The sequence below is a fragment of the Hippocampus bargibanti genome, linkage group LG04, assembly GCF_051943395.1.
Source record: "Hippocampus bargibanti isolate YZ-2025 linkage group LG04, ASM5194339v1, whole genome shotgun sequence".
Classification (NCBI taxonomy): Eukaryota; Metazoa; Chordata; class Actinopteri; order Syngnathiformes; family Syngnathidae; genus Hippocampus; species Hippocampus bargibanti.
This window is the reverse complement of record NC_142737.1, coordinates 7,817,566-7,843,590: the sequence shown is the minus strand read 5'-3', so window position 1 is coordinate 7,843,590 and position 26,025 is coordinate 7,817,566. Positions and strand designations below refer to the sequence as shown.

Here is a 26,025-nt window from a genome sequence, read left to right as displayed (position 1 = left end):
GAAGAAGTAAGCTAGTGAAAGAAAAAAACGTAGCAATGTAGAAAGTTTCAAGTACGTCATTACGACTAAGTCCGGCCAGTTACGGGGGGGATTCCCTCTTTAAACCCCTCCGTCTAAGCCGTTGATTACGCCCAGCCGTAAACACTGTCGTCAACCGAATCGTTAGCGTCATCCAGCTTTGCCACTAATGAGGGCGATTCCCAGAACGCGTGTCAGGCGCCGCCTCGGGACAGCCACTGACCACGAGGAACGCGCTTGCGCCCCAGCAGCTGCTTATTACTTCCTCTAAAGTTTACAATTATTCTGTGTTTGGTAGCAGAATTAAAAAAACGACTACTCATGCCCATTTTTTCCACTTCTTTTTTTCTTTTCCACTATATTTTGTCTTTGAGATGAATTATGATGGTGAATAATTTATACAGTAAAGTCTCGTTATATCGATATTCAAAGTCTCATTATATCGATATCGGATATATCGATAGTCCCGGTTATATCGATACTATTTCTATGCACGCACGGAGAAAATTACATACAAACAGGGTCGGATATATCGATAGTCCCAGTTATATCGATATTTTTTCGGACTCCCTTGAATATCGATATAACGAGACTTGACTATATATATATATATATATATATATATATATATATATATATATATATATATATATATATATATATATATACAGTCAAGTCTCGTTATATCGATATCGGATATATCGATAGTCCCGGTTATATCGATACTATTTCTATGCACGCACGGAGAAAATTACATACAAACAGGGTCGGATATATCGATAGTCCCGGTTATATCAATATTTTTTCGGACTCCCTTGAATATCGATATAACGAGACTTTACTGTGTGTATGTATATATATATATATATATATATATATATATATATATATATATATATATATATATATATATATAGTTCAGTCATGTGGAACATTGCGGGAAAAGATCTTAATCCGGCCCACTAATTTCATTTATTTCATTTATTATTATTATTATTATTATTATTATTATTATTATTATTCAGGAATTAAAAAAAATTATCGTGGAGAGCCATTCCCGAATTTGTTCAGGTTGTGTTTTTTCTTGCGGGGGTGGTGCGACGATCAAGCGCTGGTAAGACCTCCGGCATTGTTTTTCCCTCCCACGAGGGGGCAGCATTTGCCTTTTGTAAAGCCACCCTCATTTCAAACTCAGATAACTCCAGACACATATAATTTAGGAATTAACTCTTTTTTTCTGATGAAAGAAGAGAGTTTCTTACGCTGCATTGAATGTTTATTTAGTCCAACAACTCAATATTCTGTAGGTCCTGGAATTGGAGTGAAAATGACAAAAACCCTGGCACCAGAGTAGCCACATTTTTGCACATCGTCTGTCAGTGAAAAAATTAAATAACTTGTTAATTTTATTGTATGAATTGCTTCTATTCTTCTTTTTTTTGCACATCTTTTAAGCAAGTTTAATGATGGTTGTTAGACGAACTCAAATTCTTGTTTGTGTGAATGGATCATGTGACTTGCTTATATAAAATGCGCATAAACATATTGTGTAGTCAACAACACACACACGTTCACATAAACCCACTCGCGTTCCAAGCGTGTCTGCTCGTGTTGGGGAACATCCTGGATTACCTGCTCACACAATGACAGGCTGTCCCTGACGCCAGCACAAACACGACCACAGTCTAATGGGGGTTTTCCTCTTGTGAACTGTCCAAAATGTTCACACAAAGAGAAATCAAGGTAGGATGATGGGGGGGGGGGGGGGGGTTGCCACGCAAACACAGAAACAGAGAGAGAGAGAGAGAGAGAGAGAGATAGACAGACAGAAACACAGGTGAGACAGTTCCAACAAAAGTTGTCTAAAAGCATGTGGCCTAAGCTCTGGGTCCCAAACTCTCTCGGGCGTAGTAGTGATGTCATCAGGGCTTTAATGAGGGATTACTCTGACATCAGCAGGCCCGTTGCCCGGTTAAACCGATTAGCTAGCCCGTGTGCATGGGACCGTACCGCATTTCAAGTGCTGCCGTTGTTGGTAATGTTTAAAAGGCTGCCCACGTCCATTCATCTTTTCACTAATTTGCGTGGAGAGAGGAAGAGGCTTTCACAGATCGCTTATGCGGGTGATATGAATCCGACAAGGATTGGACGGCAGACCCGCGGTGACATTTGATCATTTGTTGAATTGTCTTCGTAATCAATGGAAGTGAATGGCCTTTGTTGTCGACGTATCAATGGAACATCGGCAAGGAAATGAGCAAGTTCATTCAAATTAATCTGTACACAGTGGAATGTTTCAAATGCGATTTTTGTCATCTTAAATAATTTTTGAAACCACACACGGCAAGAAATAAAAATGTGTGTATGGTGCGGAATGTACTTATACACGCGCACACACACACACACACACACACACACACACACACACACACACACACACACACACACACACACACACACACACACACACACACACACACACACACACACACATTCCTGTTTAAATTGTTTTGTGAGGTCCGGATAACTCCAGATAAGGAGTGTGGACCACCGTTGCTGATAAGAACTAGTGTTACATTTGAACACTAAATGTCACCCCATTTCCCACTTCAACTTCTTTAAAAGAAAGAAATAAAAAGTGGACTTGAGCAGGAGTGATGTTTTTGAAAAATATAGCATGCAAAGGTTTAACCAGCGCTTTATCAGAATCAGATCAGAATCAGAATTATCTTTATTGCCAAGTATGTAGAACACACAAGGAATTTGTTTCCGGTCGAACACGCAGCACTAGTATCAGCACCCACGCCCTGCAAGAAAAACCAAAATCCAAACAAATTCGGGAATTGCGCTCCATGTCATATTTTCAATTCCCGAATACATTCGAGAATGGCAGCGAATGGGTTAATCAGCACATTGATATTTGAGTATTTTTTTTGGCTGACTAGCTATATAGCTATATATCTATTAACGGTCTCGCTGGCTTGCTATCTATTAGCTATCTATTAGCTAGCTAGCTGGCCTCTACTCTATTTGAGTTACTTCCGGGTTGAGTGAACGTGGTTCGTGTGGCTGCCGCTGCTCAACCACAGAAAAAAAAACACTTTACCTGTGACTGTAAAGTGACCTTGACCTTGAGTTTTGAAAGGCGCTTAGAAATCAAATGGATTTTTATTATTATCTAGCTAGCTAGCAATTTTCTGTCTATTAGCTATCTAACTAGCTGGCTATCTATATAGCTATTTTATGTCTATTAGCTATCTAACTTACTAGCTGGCTATCTAGCTATCTATCTATCTTGTCAGCTATCTAGCTAGCTATCTAGCTAGCTAGCTATTAACTAGCTATGAGCTATCTAGCTAGCTTTCTATATATTTGACGCGTGTGGCTGCCGCTGCTCACCCACAGAAAAAGTGATCCTGTGACTGTAAAGTGACCTTGAGAGTTTTGAAAGGTGCTTATGAATAAAATGTATTATTATTATTTGTCATTTTAATGTATTATATCACATCTTAATGTGATTTAATCATGGTTTCTTGCAAATGTTTTTTTTTTTTTACTTTCTTTGATCGATTCGCACCGAGTCGCGTTTACATCACGTCTCCTCTCGTCATCCTCCACGTTGTCATCATTGCTTACCCCTTAGCAACTGCATGATGATTGGTTACCTGTCCCTTTTGAAAACCGCCACATCGCCAAGGCAACCACTTCATAAACAGGACTTGGCAGGAAGTCTGAGGCGAAGGAAATGGTCGGCCTCACTCAAAACGGTCCATTGATGCTACGTGCGGCAAAGTGGACTCTTGGCCAAGCCGTGTCGACTTTTCCTCTCAATAACTTTCCTCATTCGGACGCAGCTGAAGATGAACAGTCAGTCTTTGTCGACCTGCTGAAATACAGTTGCCATGGTGATAATCTGCCACTTTAGCAGAAGACCGCAGAGTGTGCTTTCTTTCTTTCCTTTCTTTTTTTTTTCTTTTTTCTAACCATTTATCCACCGTTGCGGGGAATTCAATTAACTCAGATGTATGTGCTTTGTGTCCGAACCCATTAGCCAGAGGTATAGGAGAGATGGACGTGTGGCCAATCTCCGCCTCTTTTGTCGCATCGGATTGTCACTCGCACTCCGTGTGACGAAACGATAGCACCAAAAAGGCAACACACTGATTGATTGACTGCAGTGGTCATTATTTGTAAGCTCGCCAAACTATTTACAGTGATACCTTGCCTTACGAACTTAATTGGTTCGCAGAGTGTGTAAGGTGAAAAGTGTGTATCCCAAAAAATAATTTCCTATAGGAAACCATTAAAATGACAATAATCCGTTCCCAGGTCCCCATAAAACATGATTTTCTACTTTCTAACATTTCTAAACTACACAAAATATACCTTATTTATGTATAATAAAATGACAAATAATTAATCAATTAATTAATGTATGTCTATTTTATTTTTTATTTCATTATTTTATTATTTCAGTGAATATATAAAAAACAAAGTAAAATACCAAACAGTTTTTATTTTTTATAAAAATGAATCAATTAATTAATCTCTATTTATTTCATTATTTCAATGCAGACTTAAAAAAGAAATTCAAATTATCAAACCGTTTTTCATTTTGGAAAATTAATTAATATCTTTATTTATTAAATTTATTTCATTATTTCAGTGCAGACATAAAAAAGCAAGTCAAAATACCAGTCTTTAATGTTGTGAAAAAAATAATAACATAAAATATATAATAATAACAAAAAAAACAATTAATTAATCTCTTAATTTATTTCATGGTATCATGATTTCATTATTTCAGTGCAGACAAACCAAGTCAAAATATAAAAATAGTTAATCTCTATTAATTTCACTATTTATTTCATTATTTCAGTGCACACATAAAAACAGTTAACGTACCAAACAATTTTTAATTTTGTAGAAAATAATTAATCAATCGATTAATTAATCTCTTTATTTATTTCATTATTTCAGTGCAGATTTAAAAAACAAGTCAAAATACCCGTTTTTAATTTTGTAAAAATTAATTGATTAATCTCTTAATGTATTTCCTGATATTATGATTTCATTATTATTTCAATGCAGACATAACAAAAACTAAGTCAAAATATCAGTTTTTAAATGTAGAAAATAATTAATTTATCTCTTTATTAATGTCACTATTTATTTCATTATTTCAGTGCACACATAAAAAATAGTTAAAATACCAAACAATTTTTTATTTTGTAGAAAATAATTAATCAATCGATTAATTTATCTCTTTATTTATTTCATTATTTCAGTGCAGACATAAAAAAAACGAAGTCAAACTACCAAACAATTTTTAATTAAAAAAATCTTTTTTTCATTGTTTATGTAATTATTTCCATATTTATTTTTTATTTTTATTTATATTTTTTAATTTATTATTTCAGTTTTGGACAGCGTAAATTGTTTGCTTTCCGCCCCTACCCAATTTATTCTGTTGTTGACTTGCAATTATGATTTAAAGGACAACCGACGTCACTTTTTTGTTTTTTAACTGACATCAGAAAAACGTTTTCTAGCATCTAAAATATCCAAAACACAGTATGATATTTTTAGTCAAATGCAAAACACCAATAAAAATGACTTAAAGTGTCCAAAATCTGCAAAAGAATTGAGCTGCAAATTGGGCATTTTCAGAAAGTCCCGCCCCCAGTTTGTGACATCACGCCAAGACGTCTTGCATTGCTGGTGAATCAAAACAATGGCTTCAGATTCGGAGAATATGCTTTCTTATTACACATCCAGTTATGAATGTGATTCAAATAGTTCTGAAGAGGAAAGCATACATGTTTGCAATCGATTAAATAATTATATGTGCCATTTTGAGGCAACATTGGGGGAAAATCTCTCACCCCAAAAAAAGAGGCACAAAATAGCGACCTCCAGTGGCCACCTCCGCTTCCACAGGCTTGTCCTTATATGGAGCTTGGATGCCCTCTTCTGGCGGCTTTTGGATGCAACACGGTTCTCAGACCAAACATGTACAGCAAAATACATTGACATGATGGAAGGACTGCTACAATGCGTCTTTTTTACGGTGAGGAGGCGGTCCTTCTCTGACGTCACATACGGACTCGTCACCAACTCAAAAACAAGACTTCCTGAATGTTCAGCGCGAGTCTTAAAACGTAAAATATAGCTATATGCGGTGGAATCTTATTAAAATACGCCCAGTAGAAGTCAATTGAAGCCATTTTACAAATTATGGACACAACTTGTCCGGAGACTTCGGTTGTCCTTTAAAGGCAGTTAATTTGTGTCCTCTGTTCACTCGTGGCTGCTTTTGTGGTGCAGTACTTCCACCTGCTGGTGGAACCTTTCAAACACAGCACTTGAAGGATTGTGAATCAGAATGACCAGATTAAGTTCGATTTTTTTAGATTGGATTAAATTACCCTTTATTCATCTCACCGTGGAGAAATTTACATTTCACGACAGCAAAGTTATAAAAGGAAGAGTAAAGTATGTATCTTTGATTCCTGTTAGAGTTTGACAGTGAAGGATTTACTTTGGCGAATGTCTGACATTTCTGGTGTCTTTTTTTTTAAACAGTTTAGTTTGAGGTTGAGGAATGATAACAATACTTTCACCACAGCGATATTTATATTATTATTATATATTATTATTATTATTATTATTATTATAATATTTAGATTATAGTGTTTTTTATTTTGTTTATTTTCTTTTTTATTTTTCATTATTAGTATTTGTTTTTATATTTATATTGTTTATTTTTATTTGTAATTTTATTTTGTTTGTTTATTTATTGTTTATTTTTATTTTATAATTATTAATTTATTTTTAGTTTTCGTTTTATTTGTATATTTAGTTTCATTTTTTGTTTTATTTTTTGTTTTATTTATTTATTTTGTTTTGAATAAATATGTAGACACCCTCCAAAAAAGAGCAACCAAAACATGATCAGGTCCACTCAGCAGTTAACTGTCGGAACACTTTGGCAAACAAGCCTGAATGTAATGCATGAAGACAGGGACTTTCAGGATGCCAGCCTGCAGCATTACTCGAAAACATACTTGATTATGAGCTGACAGATATGATAAATTAGTTTGCTCTGCATTTGCACTTTGCACCCCCCCTCTCCTCTTGCATCCCTCGCTCTCTCTGCCTCGATCATCTTTTGACTCCAAGTCACACCCACCGCCTCACTCGCTTTCCACACTCTGTTCTCCTTCTACTCTTTTTCCCCCCCTTCAACCTCGGTAGTACCAGGGTGCCGCTTGTTTGGCTTTTGAGTATCCCCCCCCCGTTTCCCCCTTGAACCCCGCCCCCGTTCAAAATGAGTTTACCAGTCAACTCCGAGTACCTGTCGCTGGAGAGGATAGCGCGCTACCGCCACGCCTGCTCCAACGGTTCGCCCTACGCCACCAACAAGCCCATCGACATCAAACCTCGCGGCAGGAGGGTGTGTTCAAGGTTTGTTTAGTTTTGGTTCGAGAAATCCTGAAAGTTGAGTGCTTGCGTGGAGAGCCAGAAAGTCGGCCTAGACTTCATCGCGCTTGCTTTGTGTGCCTTCTTATCTGCCGAGTTCTTCCACCTGCTGTCGTCTACAGCTGTTTACTCAACATTGTATGTATACTGTATGTATCTGTGTGTATGTGTGTGTGTGTGTATATGTGCGTGCGTGTGTGTGCGTGTGTGTGTGTGTGTGTGTGCGTGTGTGTGTGTGTGTGTGCGTGTGTGTGTGTGCGTGTGTGTGTGTGTGTGTGTGTGTGTGTGTGTGTGTGTGTGTGTGTGTGTGTGTGTGTGTGTGTGTGTGTGTGTGTGTGTGTGTGTGTGTGTGTGTGTGTGTGTGTAGGGGCCTCAAGGAGAAAAATGTCATAGGAACCCTCCTAGCCACCAAAAAAAAAAAAGAAAAAAGACAATCTGGACCTTAAAAAAAGTCAGACACGCGGGTATTTATTTGTGAGTGTGTGTGTGTGTGTTTAGGGGCCTCAAGCAGGAAAATGTCATGTTGGAACCTCCAAAAGACAACAAAATATTTAAAAATATGATGATAGAGAAACAACGAAAAAATCAGGCATGCTGGTATTTATTTTGTGTGTGTGTGTGTGTAGGGGTCTCAAGGAGAAAAATGTCATAGGAACCCTCCTAGCCACCAAAAAAAAAGAAAAAAGACAATCTGGACCTTAAAAAAAGTCAGACACGTGGGTATTTATTTGTGAGTGTGTGTGTGTGTGTTTAGGGGCCTCAAGCAGGAAAATGTCATGTTGGAACCTCCAAAAGACAACAAAATATTTAAAAATATGATGATAGAGAAAAAACGAAAAAATCAGGCATGCTGGTATTTATTTTGTGTGGGTGTAAAATGTCATTGGCGACCCCACTCCCCATAAAAAGGGGGGAAAATAAATACATATGATAGAGAAAGAAAGATTCTGAACCTAAAAAAAATCTGATATGCGGTTATTTATTTGTGTGTGTGTGTGTGTGTGTGTGTGTGTGTGTGTGTGTGTGTGTGTGTGTGTGTGTGTGTGTGTGTGTGTGTGTGTGTGTGTGTGTGTTTAGGGACCTCAAGCAGGAAAAAGCCATTGGGACCCCCACCCGAGCCCCCCACCTCAAAAATTTAAAACCAAGAATAAATATGATGGCAGGGAAACATGCAGGACGCTAAAAAAAATCTGACATGCAGGCTTTGGTGCGTCTGTGTATGTGCGTATTGTGTGTGTTTAGGGGCCTCAGGCAGTAAAATGTAATAGTAATGTAAAAGTCTCTTGACAGCGCCGATGCATATGTGGAATTGTCGCGGCTTGGAATTGAAGCGGATTTACAATCTATTTTTGTCAATGGATGCTACAGTTGTGTGATTTGCTTCCAAAACCTAGCTTGTAGCAGACGTGCGCATTCATATGAGAGCTTACACAGACGTATGATTGGCTAGTCACTCGCCAATCATAGTTTGCGAAAACTGCTCTATTCACAAGCCGTTAGTGACACGAGCATAATGGCCAGAGGTAGCACAGTGTATCTGTAGCGAGGTGCAGTCTAGCTAGCTATCAAGATGGCTACCTAGCTATCTAGGTGTTCACCCACAGAAACACTGATCCTGTGACTGTAAAGTGGCCTTGAGAGTTTTGAAAGGCGCTTAGAAATCAATGTATTATTATTATTATTATGATTATGATTATGATAAATTATTTCTGAAATCGCATAGCTATAAATGATATCTTATGGTTCAATGCGTATCAAAAACACCCCTAAAGGTACACACAAAGCCATGTTCCTATCAAATTTGCTCTTGACCAGAGAAATGACAGAAGCACATCTTTTCCAGGATGAAAGATTTTTGAATGAATGTTTTGAATGATGTTTGCCCCCTCCCGGACCCCAAATACTTGGGGGCCCCTGGTGGCCTGCCCTGTTATCACATCTGCTGACCCACCTGTGTGGCTGGACGACATACAGTATTCAGTGATAGTGATACCTTGGCTTACGGACTTAATTGGTTCTCAGACATAGTGTGTAAGGCGAAAAGTGTGTATCACAAAAATTAATTTCCCATAAGAAACCATTAAAATGAGAATAATCCCCATAAATCCCCATAAAGCATAATTTTGGACTTTGTAATTTTCTAAGCCTTAAAACTACACAAAATATACCTTATTTATATATAATAAATGTGCTATGGTATTATAATTAAAGAAATGCACTGTACTTTACAATAAAGTTGTTTTATTTACCTTTGTGATGGTCGTTGATGGCTTGATGTAATGGATAGCTTTTTGCATAAAGTGTCTCAATGAGCTCTGGGTTGTACATCTTGGAAGTTGTGATATTGCAACAGCAACAGATGCAAGCAGACACACTAGAAACATCAATAATAGCTGTTTCCCTTGCTTCTTCTTTTCATTTAAAATTGAACTGATGGCTAGTCTGGGTTATTTGTGGAGCCTGATTAATGGGAATTTTAACCTTGCAGTCTACACTCTGCCTTTGAAGTATCAAAGTTGAAACGAGTCTAAATTTGACCAATCACGTGGCTTTAACCGAAGTACGGGCTCGTTCGCGAACGACACATCATTCATTGTGGCAACTCCTTGTGTATCCCGAAAAATAGTTTGTATGCCAAGGTAAACTTTTCATAAATTTAATGTTCGTAAACCGAAAAGTTCGTAAGCCAATGGGTTCGTAAACCAAGGTTTCACTGTATTCCCTTTTTTTTTTTTGCTTTTTCCTACCAGGTTAACATCAAATGAACACTCAATCATTGTGTTGAGGCGCACCGCTCATAATCCGAGCACTTTGCGTCCATTAGGGCCCCCGCACAGAAAATTTCAAGACCTGATTAGGTGCATTATCATGCCGCCGTACCTTTGCGTATCCCGAAAAATAGTTTGTATGCCAAGGTAAACTTTTCATAAATTTAATGTTCGTAAACCGAAAAGTTCGTAAGCCAATGGGTTCGTAAACCAAGGTTTCACTGTATTCCCTTTTTTTTTTGCTTTTTCCTACCAGGTTAACATCAAATGAACACTCAATCATTGTGTTGAGGCGCACCGCTCATAATCCGAGCACTTTGCGTCCATTAGGGCCCCCGCACAGAAAATTTCAAGACCTGATTAGGTGCATTATCATGCCGCCGTACCTTTGCGAGCAACATCCACTCAGTGACCTCGAGCAACAAATACGTCAACAAAAACAAGACCGAAAGATGTCGAAAATAAAATCCGGATCTGTGCCTTTTTCTGTGTGTTTCATTGCGGTGTCAAATTATTTGCATATGAATTTGAGATAATCGCCGTGTAGACATATAGATATGGATGTGGCCTTGTCAATAGCGCGCCACTGCCATCTGTGCTCTGCTTTGTTGGCTGCTATTTATGCATATACCAACGTTGACTCAGTGCACTTTCTCGATGTGTACCACTTTTCTCTCTTTTTTTTTCTTTCCCCTCCCTGACCCTTAAAATCAATAATTTTCTCTATCGATGTTTTTACCTCTTTGGTCTGTTGCTGGCGCTCTTTTTTATGACAGGCTTAATGCTGCACTAGCGGTGTAATCAGCACTAGGTGGCTGCCTTGTACATCAAGGAGAGGCAAGTTTTTTTCTTATTTGACGGTGGAGGAAGGTGAATTGAGTGTCATTCATTTATGATCAGCATTCTTATTTTGAATGGGTCGTTTCTAAAACTAAACCTGACTTTGTAATAGTCATTCATGTTTCATAATAACACATATATTAAAAAAAATATATAAAATATATGTATAACATAAAAAATACCGATATATATATATATATATATATATATATATATATATATATATATATATATATATATATATATATATATATATATGCCTGTCTGTGACTGTAAAGTGTCCTTGAGAGCTTTGAAAGGCACTTGAAATAATTTTATTATTATTATTATTATTATTATTATTATTATTATTATTATTATTTGTATGTACATTATATAAATAATATATTTTTATATAACTATATATAATATACGTATTTGTATATCTATTAAAAGAACATTTAAAAATATATAAACATATACGTATATTACATTTAAAAAATATATTTAGAAGTGCTATCACATTTATCTAGCTTTGCAAAAAAATCTGAATCATAATATCCATTCAGAAACAGAACTAGTAAAAGTGAGTTGAACCATTCCTTGACCTCAATATCCTCTCCAGGAATTTTGACCTTTTGTTGGTCCTTGTTTTGGTTCCCTATTTTTGCATTGTGTTCCGCTGTATTTAAACATTGTGATTTAGCTTTAAACAATTCCCCCATTAAAAAGAAAAAAATGGACTGGATTTTTACACATTGCTCCAAACATGTATTGAAATGATGATAAAAAAAATGATTGAAAAATCATGTATGTCCTTCCACAGGCAAAATTCCCCCCCGGTCCCCAAAATTATCTCACATGCGCATTTTAGTAAGCACTCCAATAACAAAAGAGGATTATTTCACACTCAATTTTATTATCAGGTGCTCCAGAGACCGGACCATTTCGATATTAAAAAGTCAACAATCGTTGTGAAGCACTCTTCTGTACAGTTATTTCCAAACAGGGTGTCGTTAAAATTATTTTAAAAAACTGCATTTTGGACAGCCACCCTCATTTCAAGCTCATATAACTCTACACCCATATAATTTAGGAATTAACACTTTTTTTCCTGATGAATGAAGAGTGTCTAAGGTTTCTAACTCTGTATTGAATGATTATGTAGTCCGAAAACTACATAATATAATATTTTGTGCGTCCTGGAATTCGAGAGACAATGACAAAAACCCTGGCACTGGAGTAGACACATTTTTGCACATCATCTAGCAGTGAATGAGTCAACAAATGTTGAATTCCATTGAAATGGGATTGATAAAGAACTGTTCAATTTAAACGAGACTTTTTGCTGTATTGTAACAACTGTGTCACATATCGCTTGGAGTTTCACATTGATGGGGATTTTGAGGCATTAGCCTCCTGTTTTCATGTCAAGGCCGCTGCCTCCGCCGATCTCGCCTTCCTGTCGTGACATGAAAGCAAGCCCGTACGGGCGACCGGAGCGGTATTATCAGTCAAAAGGGTCTCGGGCAGGCCGTTTGTTTTGTCTTGAAAGAGCCGCATTTCCATCTGCATGTCTTTTATATTCGCCGTGCTCGTTGCGAACAAAAGGGATGCTTGCGCTGACTGATGTCACTCTGCCGTTGGTTACGTTTCTGGTCAGCCGGAAATGTTCGAAGCTGCTTTAAAGTTGACCTCGGGGCGTCTTGAGTGTTGAATGTCTTCTTTTGTGTGACGCGGCCTCAATCGTCATGCGCTGTAAGGTTTTTGTATGATGGGGGTGAAGAACTTTCAATGGAGAGCATTTGATCTAATTTTGAACCCACAATGTGATTCTGAAATTTAAAAGCGACAATGAATATACCCTTGCAATCCCTTGATTTTCCTGGCAAATTCTTTAATTGAACAGGTCAAATATTGTGCTGACATACCTGTCAACCTTGGGTAATAGCTGCCCTTATAAATGAGTACAATTCCCATATAAAGGTTGTAGTATGCCGTACATTATTTGAAATGATAAAAAAACACAAGCGGAAATGCAGACAGCTAGCTTACCGCGCATGTGCACGTTATGCTTTTATCAATCCGACCGTACGCAGCGATAAAAATATATATATGTACAGTAAAGTCTCGTTATATCGATATCGGTTATATCGATAGTACTGCTTATTACGATACTATTTCTATGAACTCAGGGAGAAAATTACATGCCCGCAGGATCGGATATATCGATAGTCCAGTTATATCGATATTTTTTCCAACTCCCGAGAATATCGATATAACGAGACTTTTCTGTATATACAATTGAGGACTTTTGCTGCTTTGAGCCTGGATTCGAGCCAAAATGGTCTTTGGAAGATTGGTTTGCAATTTTTTTTCCGTACAAAAGTTGTATTACGCTGTAATTTATTTGAAATGAAAAAAAAAAAACCCTGATCAAATACGGGGAAAGCGTATAAGTTGAGATGTTGCTGTGCATGTTTTCTTATGTTTTGGACACTGAGATGAAATGATAGCAAAACTACAATCGCAAGTTTACCAGCTCAAACAGTACATTTGTGTAAGCCTGGTTTACAAAAAAACTTGTAATTGTAACTTTTAGGTTCTCAGTATCATAGTACAGTGATACCTTGGCTTATGAACTCAATTGGTTCCCAGACAGAGTGTGTAAGGCCAAGTGTGTATCCCAAAATTAATTTCCTATAGGAAACCATTAAAATGAGAATAATCCGTTCCCAGGTCCCCATAAAACATCATTTTCTACTTTCTAATTTTCTAACCCTTAAAACGACACAAAATATACCTTATTTTATGTATAATAAATGTGCTATGGTATTATAATGAAAGAAATAAACTGTACTGTATAATAAAGTTGTTTTATTTACCTTTGTGATGGTCGTTGATGGCTTGATGGAATGGAGTGGCCGGTTACATTGAGGTAGCTTTGTGTAAGAAATAAGTTCATATGCCACGGTAAAATTCTTAAACCAAGGTAAAATGTTCATAAATGTAACGTTCGTAAACCAAAAAGTTCGTAAGCCAAGGGGTTCATAAACCGAGGTATCACTGTAAGCCAGGGGTGTCAAAGTCATTTTTTGCCGCGGGCCACATTGTAGTTATGGTTTCCTCTCGAGGGCCGTTATGAATTTGGGGAACCCATTAGAATGTTTAAATCCCTTCAAATATTACATATAGAGCACACAGCAAATTAATGAATAACTCGTTTTCAAATCTGAAGTCAAGAATAATGACTTTTATTGTGGTTGACATCCAAAAATATGAAATTTTGGCTCAGATTTTAGCAATCGTCATGGAATTCAACAAGTTTGATTTGCTTTCGCGGGCCGAAAAAAATGATGTGGCGGGCCGGATTTGGCCCGCGGGCCTTGACTTTGACACCTGTGCTGTAAGCCGTCATTTCCACCTATTAAATTTCCTTTGAAATAATTCCGATGCCACTTATCAGTCTATACTGGGAACGTGCTTAGCAGCTAACAGCCATCTGCTAGCCGCTAACTCTCAGAGCAGGTGCGATATTGTACGATTTCAGCATAATTAGTATTATTTTTCGATCTTGCCATGACACTGATTTCCATGTTTAACTGTATTTAAAAATATTTTACTTTGAAATCCGTTTTCTCAGCCAGGGCGTCCCGGTCCGGCCTCCCTGTGTGGAGTTTGCATGTTCTCCCCGGACCCGCGTGGGTTTTCTCCGGGTCCTCCGGTTTCCTCCCACACTCCCAAAACATGCATGGCAGGCAAATTGACCACTCCAAATTGGCCCTAGGTGTGAGTGTGAGAGTGACTGTTGTACGTCTTTGTGTGCCCTGCGATTGGCTGGAAACCAATTCAGGGTGTCCCCCGCCTCGTGCCCAAAGACAGCTGAGATAGGCTCCAGCACCCCACGTAACCCTAATGAGGAACAAGCGGTACGGAAAATGGATGGATGGATGGTCTTCTCAGCCCATTGGGGGGCATCTTCCTGCGTGAACAATTGTTGCTGTGGCTAGCTTGTGTCGTCATCCACACGACGCACATCGATTAAACGGTATCCGGGGCAAAAAGAATTCTTGTAGCATTTTCTTTAGCTAGTCAAATTACTTACGGAATGTTTCACATTCTTGAATTTGTCAATCTTTGACGTCATGGAGAGCATGACGTCCCATTAGGCAAAAAAAGCCTTCCAACATAGCTAGCATCACAAATGCTGACAGATAGAAATATAAAACACTCTTTCACTTGTTGGAAAAAGGTACAATGGGCTCATTCATGGCTTCTTGTGTGTAGATTCGCTTTGTGTTGAACTAACTGGGTTCAAATTTGGCATTGTTACTATTTGTTGGTGACATTTGTGTTTGTTGTGCTGCATGACATTTTTTAATGTAGCTTGGCTTATTGAAAACACTGACAATCATAACGAATGAGGATACCCGATTGACGAGTCTGACTCATTCGGATACTTTGTCCAAATCTGAGTCCTGGAATTTGCCCGAAATGGTTGACTTCAAACTAAATTGACCCACTTCCTGTTCTATTTTGGACCTTTTTATCTTGATTTCTTGCACTTGAACTGCATGAGAAAGTTCAGAAGACATGAGGTGGAATGTGTTGGGGTCATTGGTTTCTGCAACCATGCATTTGTGTTTTCATATTGTGTCAATGCCCTAAAAAGGACTCCAACAGGAATATTTGTGTGATTTTAGAAATTTAGAATTTGGAGAAAGTGTATGACAGGGTGCCCACAGGAGAGTTGTGGTATTGCACTAGGAAGTCTGGAGTGACAGAAAAGTATGTCAAAGCGGTTCAAGACATGTATCATGACTGTAAGACAGTTGTGAGGTGTGCTGTCGGTGTGACGGAGAAATTCAATTCTTCTTCTTCTTCTTCTTCTTTTTCTTCATTTTCTTCTTCTTTTTCTTTTTCTTCTTCTTTTTCTTCTTTTTCTTCTTCTTCTTCTTCTTGTTCTTCTTCTTCTTTTTCTTCATTTTCTTCTTCATTTTCTTCTTCTTTTTCTTTTTTTTCTTCTTTTTCTTCTTTTTCTTCTTCTTCTTCTTCTTCTTCTTCTTCTTCTTGTTCTTGTTCTTGTTCTTCTTCTTCTTCTTCTTCTTTTTCTTCTTCTTCTTTTTCTTCTTCTTCTAATTCTTCTTGTTCTTGTTCTTGTTCTTGTTCTTCTTCTTCTTCTTCTTCCTATTCCTAGTCTTAGTATTCTTCTAATTCTTCTTATTCCTCTTCTTCATCTACTTCTTCTACTTCTTCTACTTCTTCTTCTTCTTGTTTTATATTATTAGTAGTAGTATTTATTATTATTATTTATAATAATAATGATAATTATTATTGGTATTGTTGTGGTTGTAAACATGTGCTATCTAAAAAAAACAAGGGCCGTTTCATAACAAGAGGAAACAATCCATCAAAAGAAATGGACTCTCCAATTTAAAATGAAAAAAAAAATGTTGATCAGTGTAATCGCCATGTTGAATTCAAATATGCTTATAGTATACTTTATCTTATAAGAATAACAAGAATAAATTACAGGGTTCCTAAAAATAAAATCCCCCCAAAAAATCTGACAGTCTACCACAGTAATTTGCTGAGGTTAAAGGGATTAATTTCAAGGTCTTAAATTTATTATTAGAATAATTATTTTTAATCAAGGGTTCCATTTCCCCTCCTCTCTCATTAAAGCACATTTCCATTCCAGTCACCAACATTTTCAAAACAACATGGGGGGGGGGGGACAGGGGGGGTCACTCTCCACTTCTCCTGGCATTGTTGCCATTGGTTTTGGGTTACCGTGGCAGCATGGGCGACCGACGTTTCAGATTATAAGGACGTCTTGGAGCTAGGCGAAGGGTGAAAGCAAGTCCCTCCCTTTCAGGAATTACTACAACCAAAACAACCCCTCCCACTCGCACTCAAAAGCCAAGCTGCAGCTGTGAAGTGAGGCAGAGAGAGCGTGAAGAGTCATGTAACTCCTCCTCGGGAACTTTTCTGGATTCACAACAACAATGAATCCCTCATGCGTCCAAGAGTGAGCTTTTTTTTAAAAAAGACAGTCGGGAATCAACAGGAATTCCGGACGATTTGATCCAAGGGGAGTTTACGGGACTGGAGGTCCAGGTGGCCCTCAAGCGTGTCTGTCTGTGTGTTCGCGTGGCTCGATATGCGTGTGGAAAAGTCAAGCAAGTGTATGTGGACGGCAACGTGAGAACATGAGTATCATTCTCAAACCAAGGTCGCGCTCCACCAGCTCGCTGAAGAACACTGAAGGATTATGGTAAATGGAAACGTTGACAATCTTCATCCTTTCCTTTGTGTGCACGTGTGTTCGTGTGTGTGTGTGTGTGTGTGTGTGTGTGTGTGTGTGTGTGTGTGTGTGTGTGTGTGTGTGTGTGTGTGTGTGTGTGTGTGTGTGTGTGTGTGTGTGTGTGTGTGTGTGTGTGTCACGCTATTGTTCACCATTCATTCCTTCCTTCCTGTTTGAGTGTTAGCGCCTGTTGCTTTACATCCATCCCATGCTAGCCCACGCAGTATTAAACTCCGCAGTCTCCACTTTGCTGCTCAAGCCCTTTAAAGGACAACCGATGTCTCCGGACAAGTTGTGTCCATAATTTGTAAAATGGCTTCAAATGACTTCTACTGAGCGTATTTTAAGAAGATTCCACCGCATATAGCTATATTTTACGTTTTAAGACTCGCGCTGAATATTCAGGAAGTCTTGTTTTGGAGTTGGTGACGAGTCCGTACGTGACGTCACTAAAGGAACGCCCCTGACTGAAAAAAAAAGACGCATTGTAGCGTCCTTCCATCACTCAATGTATTTTGCTGTACTTGTTTGGTCTGGGGACCTCGTGTTGCACACAAAAGCCGCCAGAAGAGGGGGTCCAAGCTCCATATAAGGAATTTATCAGCCTGTGGAAACGGAGGTGGCCACATGAGGTCGCCATTTTGTGCCTCTTTTTCAGTGAGGCATTTCCCCTCAATGTTGCCTCATAATGGCACGTAATAAATTATTTAATCGATTGCGAACATGTATGCTTTCCTCTTCAGAACTATTTGAATCAGATTCATAACTGGATGTGTAACAAGAAAGCATATTCTCCGAATCTGAAGCCATTGTTTTGATTCTCCAGCAATGCAAGACGTCTTGGCGTGACGTCACGAACTGGGGGCGGGACTTTCTGAAAATGCCCAATTCGCAGCTCAATTTTTTGCAGATGGACACTTTAAGTCATTGTTATTGGTGTTTTGCATTTGAATAAAAATATACTACGTTATTTGGGTATTTTAGATGCTATAAAAGATGTTTCTGGTGTCAGTTAAGAAACAAAAAAGTGACGTTGGTTGTCCTTTAAAACTCCTCTCTGATTGAATTCAATTCTCATTGTTGCCGATTGCTAAAAATATAGTTTTAATGTTTTAGAACGCAAGTGTCAACATGTAAACGATTTCGAGTTGCAGACATTGTAATATCTCTTTTTTTTGTACCATATTTTCCGGTGTATAGAAGCACCCAAAAGCCTTCATTTTCTTTAAAAGATCACCCTGCGCCTTATACCCGCTGTGCACCTTATATGTGAACTAATATTGAGCCACAACAGCATCCTACACTGATTCGCTGTGGCGACCCCTGAAGGGAAAAGCCGAAAGGAAAAGAAGATTGGGCGTGCGCCTTATACTCTGGTGCGTTTTATACACTGGAAAATACGGTATTAAAATTAGAATACTATATTTTCTGCACTATAAGGCACACCTAAAAGCCTTCTTTTTTTCAAAAACTGAACATGCACCTTATAATCCAGTGCACCTTATATATGGAAAAAGTTTCAAAAGATATCATTCCTTATCATGTGATGCACCTTTAGTCTGGAAAATACGGTAATATTAGAGGCATGTGTCCTTGTAAGAATCATCCCAAATATGTCAACTTTATTAAAACTGAATGGAATGAATGAATTGAATTTTTTATCTTCAGTCAAGGTACAAGGACAAAGCAAACCTTTATTCTGGAAATGTGTGATCCAGGCAATGCCTGGTTGCTCTTTGGTGGAGTGGATTTGTCACTCGGAAAGGGCATAAAATATACACGCACGCTAATGTTAGCTTTGACTGTTTGTCAATTCTTGACTCTGCACTTTTCTATTCCACCATTTTAGTCCCTAGCCTCTTGTTGTCCTCTCCCGCGCTGTTTCTTAGTGTTTCATTCCGACTGATGGGTTCAATGCCGCATGCTTTTCATTTTCTCACAGTACAGCCGCTTTGAAGGGAAAACTTGGCCGAGCAAACGTGGGATTAGCATCAAAGTACACACGCGAGGTTATTTATTATCTTATTTAGCCTCATACTTTTCTTCTAAGCAACGTTGAAACAGTTGATTGACAAATTGTAGCCTAAAGTCAAATAACAGGTCATGGGTCAAACGTCAATGAGTTGCCACTCATGTGGGATTTTGGGGACTTGGGTGTTTCACTCAGTTTGGTCAAGCCAGGCCCTCAAATTCTGACCAACTTTGACAATCAATATTTTCTTCCCTTTACAATCAATAATCAGATTTTTTTTTTTTTTTGGGGGGGGGGGGGGGTTGAAAATAATTCCCGACGTTCTGCAGAAATATAAATCAACAATTTGAGTGAGATTTGCGCTTTATTTATTTATTTATTTATATATTTATTTATTTATTTATTTATTTATTTATTTTTATTTATATTTAATAATGCCTTTATTTATCTGCCCATTTATTTATTCACATATTTATTTATATTTTTTTTTGGTTTGTATTATTTTTTGTTTGTTTATTTTTATTTTATTTCATTTAATTTCAATGTATTTCCTTTTTATTCTATTTTATTTCATTTTCACTTCCAGTTTAACTCATTCACGAATGTATTCGGGAATTGAATACATTCGCAGAGCACCATTCCTGAATTTGTTCGGGATTTGTTTTTGTTCTTGTTTGAGTGCCGATAAAGTGCCGGCCATGGCCTCTGGCAATGTTTTTCCCTTCCACGAGGGGGCAGCATTTCCTTTTTTTTCCATGTTAGCGCTTTGTTTCAGGTTCAGCTGTTGTTAAAGCGCTACATAAACCAATATGTATGTATTGCATTGTATTTTGTACAGCCACCCGCATTTCAATCTCATATAACTCCAGACCTATATAATTTAGGAATTAACTCTTATTTTATGATGAAAGAAGAGAGTCTAAGGTTTCTTACGCTGCATTGAATATTTCTGTAGTCCTAAAACTCAATATTCTGTGGGTCCTGGAATTCAAGTGATAATGACAATTGTCCATTATCAATCCATTATCAATCAAATAGATCCTAATTTTTTTTTTCAAACCCGTTGCTATTCTGCGCTTTGTCAGTTTGAATATGGCTGTGAATCTTGTTCCTCTCACCCAAATTAATCTTGGAGAGGCTCCATTTCACCTGTGACCTTTATGAAGACAAATCCTGTCGAAAGGAATAAACTTCAAGTTTATCCCACCTTGTTTTTCGGCTTTGAAGTGCCTATTTAGCCTTAGGCAAGACTTCAGGTTTGAAAACATCTCTGGAAAATGCCATCGCCATTTGTCCTACCAAACCAGGAAGTTGTATTTATCTCTCTCTCTCTCTCTCTCTCTCTGTTGCTCTCCAGTAGAGCAGATAAAAAAAAAGATGCCGCCCCGAAGCGCAACCTGCCCTGCCCTCGTCCTGTCTCGACTCGTCCTTGGCTGTCAGCTCTCATTTCCCTCTGACAAATTGTCCCTCCTGTCGCTTCACGCCGGGAGGAGGCAGACCCGGTGAATATGTTCTCCCACTGTCAGACGGCACTCGAAATAAATCTTAGAATCCTCGTTGAAATCGTCTAGGAGAGAAGAAAATGCTTCTTTGCTCATCTGCTGTTCAGCCTCTCACTCTTCGCTCATTTTTCTTATTGCTGAATGGCTGAGATAGTTTGGATTTGTCTGTTTGGAGATGACACCACTTGGCTGTGCTTGTAACATTTTGTCGCGTATGTTAGCATGTGAATCCGACACCCTCACGTGATGCATGGCACACATGCTGTCTGTTTACTTTAAATTGAGTGATACAATGGAGGCGTTAAGGTCAAAAGTTGGCCAGCTTTCCAATTTATGTCTTACTCTTTCCACATAGTTGACATATGTCTGTTGGTATTTGTATTTGTATTTGTATTTGTAGTTTTAGTTTTACTTTGTTTTATTAATTTATTTATTTAGTATTATTTTAATTACAATATTAATATTATTTTTTATATTTTTTTATTTTAATTTTTTACTTTTATTTGTATATTTATTTATTTTTGTATTCTATTTATTTATGTTTTTATTCTATTTATTTATGTATTTTATTCTATTTATTTTTAATTTTATTTTATTCATTTGTTATTTTATTCTCAAGCTTCAGCAGTGAGCAAAACTCAATGCAGCTCTGCTTACCCTGTGGCTTTGGCGTGATAGCTTGTCGGAGCTTGACGTGGATAAGATGCAGCCATGTTTTTATATACTGTATTTTCCGGTGTAGAAGGCGCACCCAAAACCTTTATTCTATTTATTTTTTCATTTTATTCTATTCATTTTTTATTTTATTCTGTTTATTTTTTATTTTATTCTCAAGCTTTGCATTGAGCAAAACTCAATGCAGCTCTGCTTACCCTGTGGCTTTGGCGTGATAGCTTGTTGGAGCTTGACATGGATAAGATGCAGCCATGTTTTTATATACTGTATTTTCCGGTGTAGAAGGCGCACCCAAAACCTTTGTTTTTCTTCAAAACATGACCCAGCACCTTATACGCTGGTGCGCCTTATATGTGAGCCACAACAGGTCTCGCACCTACTTTAGGCAGCCACTGACTCCATTTCCTGTAGAAGAATATTTGGAAAACTGTTTTCATTGATTGAAGGTGCGCCATATAGTCCTGTGCGCCTCACATATGGAAAAAGTTTGAAAATACACCATTCCATGGGGATGCAACTTCTACTCCGGTGTGCCTTATACACCGGAAAATACAGTATTCTAAATGGACTTTTTAAATCATTGTCATGAGCAGTGATGTGCAGTCAGGGGAGGCAGGTGAGGCCATGCCTCACCTGTCATGGAAATATCCAATGAAAAAATAAATTAAACAGTTATATTTATTTAGTGATATTTGTACTTTAAAGTTCTTTTCCATTTAACTTCACCATTTTTTTTTTTTCAAAATCGCTGAATTTTCACATTTACCGTTCAAATACTAAGTAGAGACGAGCGGTGAGGCAGCAGCCGGCTGAGCCTCATCATGCATTGCGCAATGACTATGCTAAGTGTGCTGGCTTGCTCTGCAGTGAGACCGCATTGCTGTCCCTCTGCATATCGCTTTTAAAGTGTTCAAATACTTTTGGTATATGAACTAAATTTCTAGTTTAGTTGGTGTATATAATGTATAAGTCACTTTACATTATAAACACTGTACTACAGTGTTTATTTTATTTTATTTTAATCAAAACAGTGTGCATAGGTGAGGCACACAGTTCTCCTGCCTCATGACATGATTACAGAGATTCTTCTTGCGCCTCCTCGGCTGCAGAATAATAGAATTAGTGACAGCAAGCTACAGTAAACAGTTAGCAAGTTAAGTGCAACCATCCAGTCATTTTTTCGTGTTGCTTGGCCTTATTTTCAGAATGGTGGATTACATATCTAAATTGAAAGAAATACAGAATTTTAAAACTGAAGAAAGATAAGGAAGGCTTCTCCAAAGAAGGTATAGATGCCTTTGTTCAGAAGGAGCGGCGCATGGACTTCATTTATAAGTAAAGATAACACGATAATAACGTTTTATTTTTTTTTCTTCTATGCTACAGTTTATATAAAGAATGCTGACATGACATTTTAAACAAAACATGTTAACTGTTGCCAATCAAATGGTGAATAAGCTACTCTGTAGAGTTCATATGTTTGTAAATCTGACTGTGATGACATCAGTGCCTCACCAGCCATGAACCTCACCGCACGTCACTGGTCATGAGGTAATCATAAATCTCAACCAGCATTCTCGCACCTCTCCCCCTACTTAGAAAACAACAGGACGCCATGCTGAAATTAAACGCGGACGAACGGGAATGCCTGACTTTAACTGGAAGTGGATCCATCTGGATTTTGTCTGTCAACAGCTGATTGAGCGATGAAGCCGCTCGCATGTGCTGAAGGCCTGTTTTATATTAGTCGCGTTGGAGTCTTTAGATTCCTCCCGACAAGAGTCGCAGAACTGGTAGAGTGCATGACCCCCTTATTTGCGTACGTGTCGTGAATTGAACGACCCATCCGAGCGGAGCTTTGGCAGTCTGCATGGAGATGACGAGCGAGTGTTTATTTATTTTTTCTTTTTTTTGTACTGTGGCAGAACGAGTTGAACCAGATGGAGCTCGACGCCACAATAGGTGACTTTTGTATGCTAATTTTTCTCACCTGGACGTCACAGTGGTCGTTTGTGTGTAAATAAGGGGAAGACTGTTGAAGTACAGTGGCACCTTAGCTTACGAACTTAATTGGCTCCCAGACAAAGTGTGTAAGGCGAAAAGAGCTTACGGCGAAAAGGGTGTATCCCAAAAATTAATTTCCCATAGGACACCATTAAAATGAGAATAATCTGTTCCCAGTTCCCCATAAAACATAATTTTCTACTTTCTAATTTTCTAAAAACTACACACAATATACATTATTTTATGTATAATAAATATGCTTTGGTATTATAATTAAGGAAAGGGAGTACTATATGATAAAGTTGTTTTATTTACCTTTGTGATGGTTGTTGATGGCTTGATGGAATGGAGTGGCCTGTTTCATCAGCATTAAACTCTTGATGAGGAACGTAACCTTCTTCTTTCACCATCATGAGGATTGATCCCTTGTAGGTGCTTTCTCTGTGATAATTGTATCTAGTTCCTCATCAATTGTGTTCTGTTTAGCTGGGTTGATAGTTTTTTGTATCAAGTGTACGGATGGCATGTGCGGGTTGTTTGTGGAGCCTGATTGATGGGATATTTTAACCTTGCAGTCTACACTCTGCCTTTGAACTATCAAAGTTGAAACTCTCACTGCCGTCTGCCTGTCTCTTTAATGTTTAAACCACGCCCCCTCACTGCTGCTTTCTTGACCAATCACGTAGCTTTAACCGAAGACTGAGAGTGGGTAATAGAGGACAAAAACTGTCGGCTGCCATTTTGTTGTTAGAACGGGCTTGTGCGCAAATGACACATCACTCATTAGGCTGCTCTGTGTACGAAAAAAGTTTGTATGCCAAGGTAAAGTTTGTATGCCAAGGTAAAATGTTCATAAATGTAACGTTCGTAAACTGAAAAGTTCGTACGCCAAGGGGTTCGGAAACCGAGGTATCACTGTACATGACAGGTGTATAAGGCGCACCCAAAAGCCTTTTTTAGGTGCATGGTCATCTCTTGAAAAAAATCAAGGCTTTTGGGTGCGCATTATACACCGAAAAATACGGTAACTTGTCCCTTCTCTTATGGGGTTTTGATTTGTAGCATACAGTAAAGTGTGACGATCGAGGGGGTATCTAAACATCATTATTCTCGCGACATTAATCCTTTCTGGGCACTTGGCAGGCACAATTTATATAATTTATCTTTTTGCAATGGGTCCATTTTTTATTAAATTTCATTTTAGGGGGGTTAGAATAGGATGTTGAAATAGAATGTTACTTTCTATGAAAAAGGGATCTCTGGTTTTGTTCAGGGTTAAATGTGGAGGTGAGCCATATTCGGAAATTTTAATATGGACTGCATTTTTTTTCTCTGGTTATAAACTGGAAAATTTTGACTGTTCATGAAAGTACATCAACTATATGTAATAATATGCACTAACGACCTTCATTGTATGTGTTTCTTTACACAGTACCGTAGTTTCCAGTGTATTCCAGTATTCCAGTGCACTCAAAAGCCTTGATTTTCTTCAAAATATGAACCTGCGCCTTATACGCAGACGTGCCTTATATGTGAAGTAATATTGAACCACAACAGGTCTCTCAACTACTGTCAGCAGCCACTGACTCCATATTCCTCTGTAGAAGAAGTAGCACGTAAGCCCAGCCTATACTGTAGCGCCTTATAATGTGGTGTGCCTTATATTTAAAAAAAAAAATCTATATTTATATATGTTATATTTATTTTTTTTATTTTTTTTTTCATTAATGATGCGCCTCATAGTCGGTGTGCCTTATATATGGTAAAAGTTAACAAATACACCATTCATTATGGTGCACCTTATACTAATGCGTGCCTTATACAGCGGAAAAAAAACGGTAGATGGGTGTATAAAGATGGTTGGGCTAACCTTGCTGTTCAAAGCCCACATTTTATTCTTTACAAACAGATAATAATAATAATAATAATAATAATAATAGTAATAATAATAATAATAATAATAATAATTCGATTGGATTTGCCTTTATTAGTCTCGCAGTGGAGAAATTTACATTTCACAGCAGCAAAGTGATGAAAGGAATGAAAGTAGAAAAACAAAATACAGGAGCTGCTATAAAATAATAATAATAAGACATTTTATTAATCCGCCCTTTCAACGCTTTCAATGACATGTTACAATCACAAAACAGGGACACAAATAAAACCACAGATACATTTATAAAAAGAACAAGAAATAAAACTATACTGAGAATCTGATTTAAACAGAACATTTACAGATGAGTAAATGATTGAGTTTAGATTCACACTTTTGAGGAGGAGTGAACTTTCTTGATATTCAAGCATGCAACTTGACTCGTATGAGAAAAGCCGTTGTGCAGGGAGTCCGCTGCTTTCGCTATGTATGGGCCGTTCAAACTTGATCTTCCATCTTTGGACATGCTACTGTCCTCCTGGATGTCCACATGACTTATTGTTTTATCGCAAAGGCAGATTAAAGAGGCTGTCTGGAATCTGATG

The 26,025-nt window shown here is 37.9% G+C and overlaps 1 protein-coding gene across 5 annotated transcripts in view; it reads left to right on the top strand.

Moving 5' to 3' along the window:
- pde4d (phosphodiesterase 4D, cAMP-specific) overlaps positions 1 to 26,025 on the top strand; it is a 239,740-nt gene that overhangs the window by 171,157 nt on the left and 42,558 nt on the right. Inside the window, exon 1 of one of the 5 annotated variants that reach the window (XM_088993810.1) lies at positions 17,021 to 17,364. The exons of the other annotated variants lie outside the window; for them this stretch is intronic. Coding sequence (XP_088849936.1) covers positions 17,300 to 17,364 — 65 coding nt within the window. The 5' untranslated portion in view covers positions 17,021 to 17,299. Of the gene's footprint in view, positions 1 to 17,020; positions 17,365 to 26,025 lie in introns of those variants that run through there. 5 annotated transcript variants of the gene reach the window in all.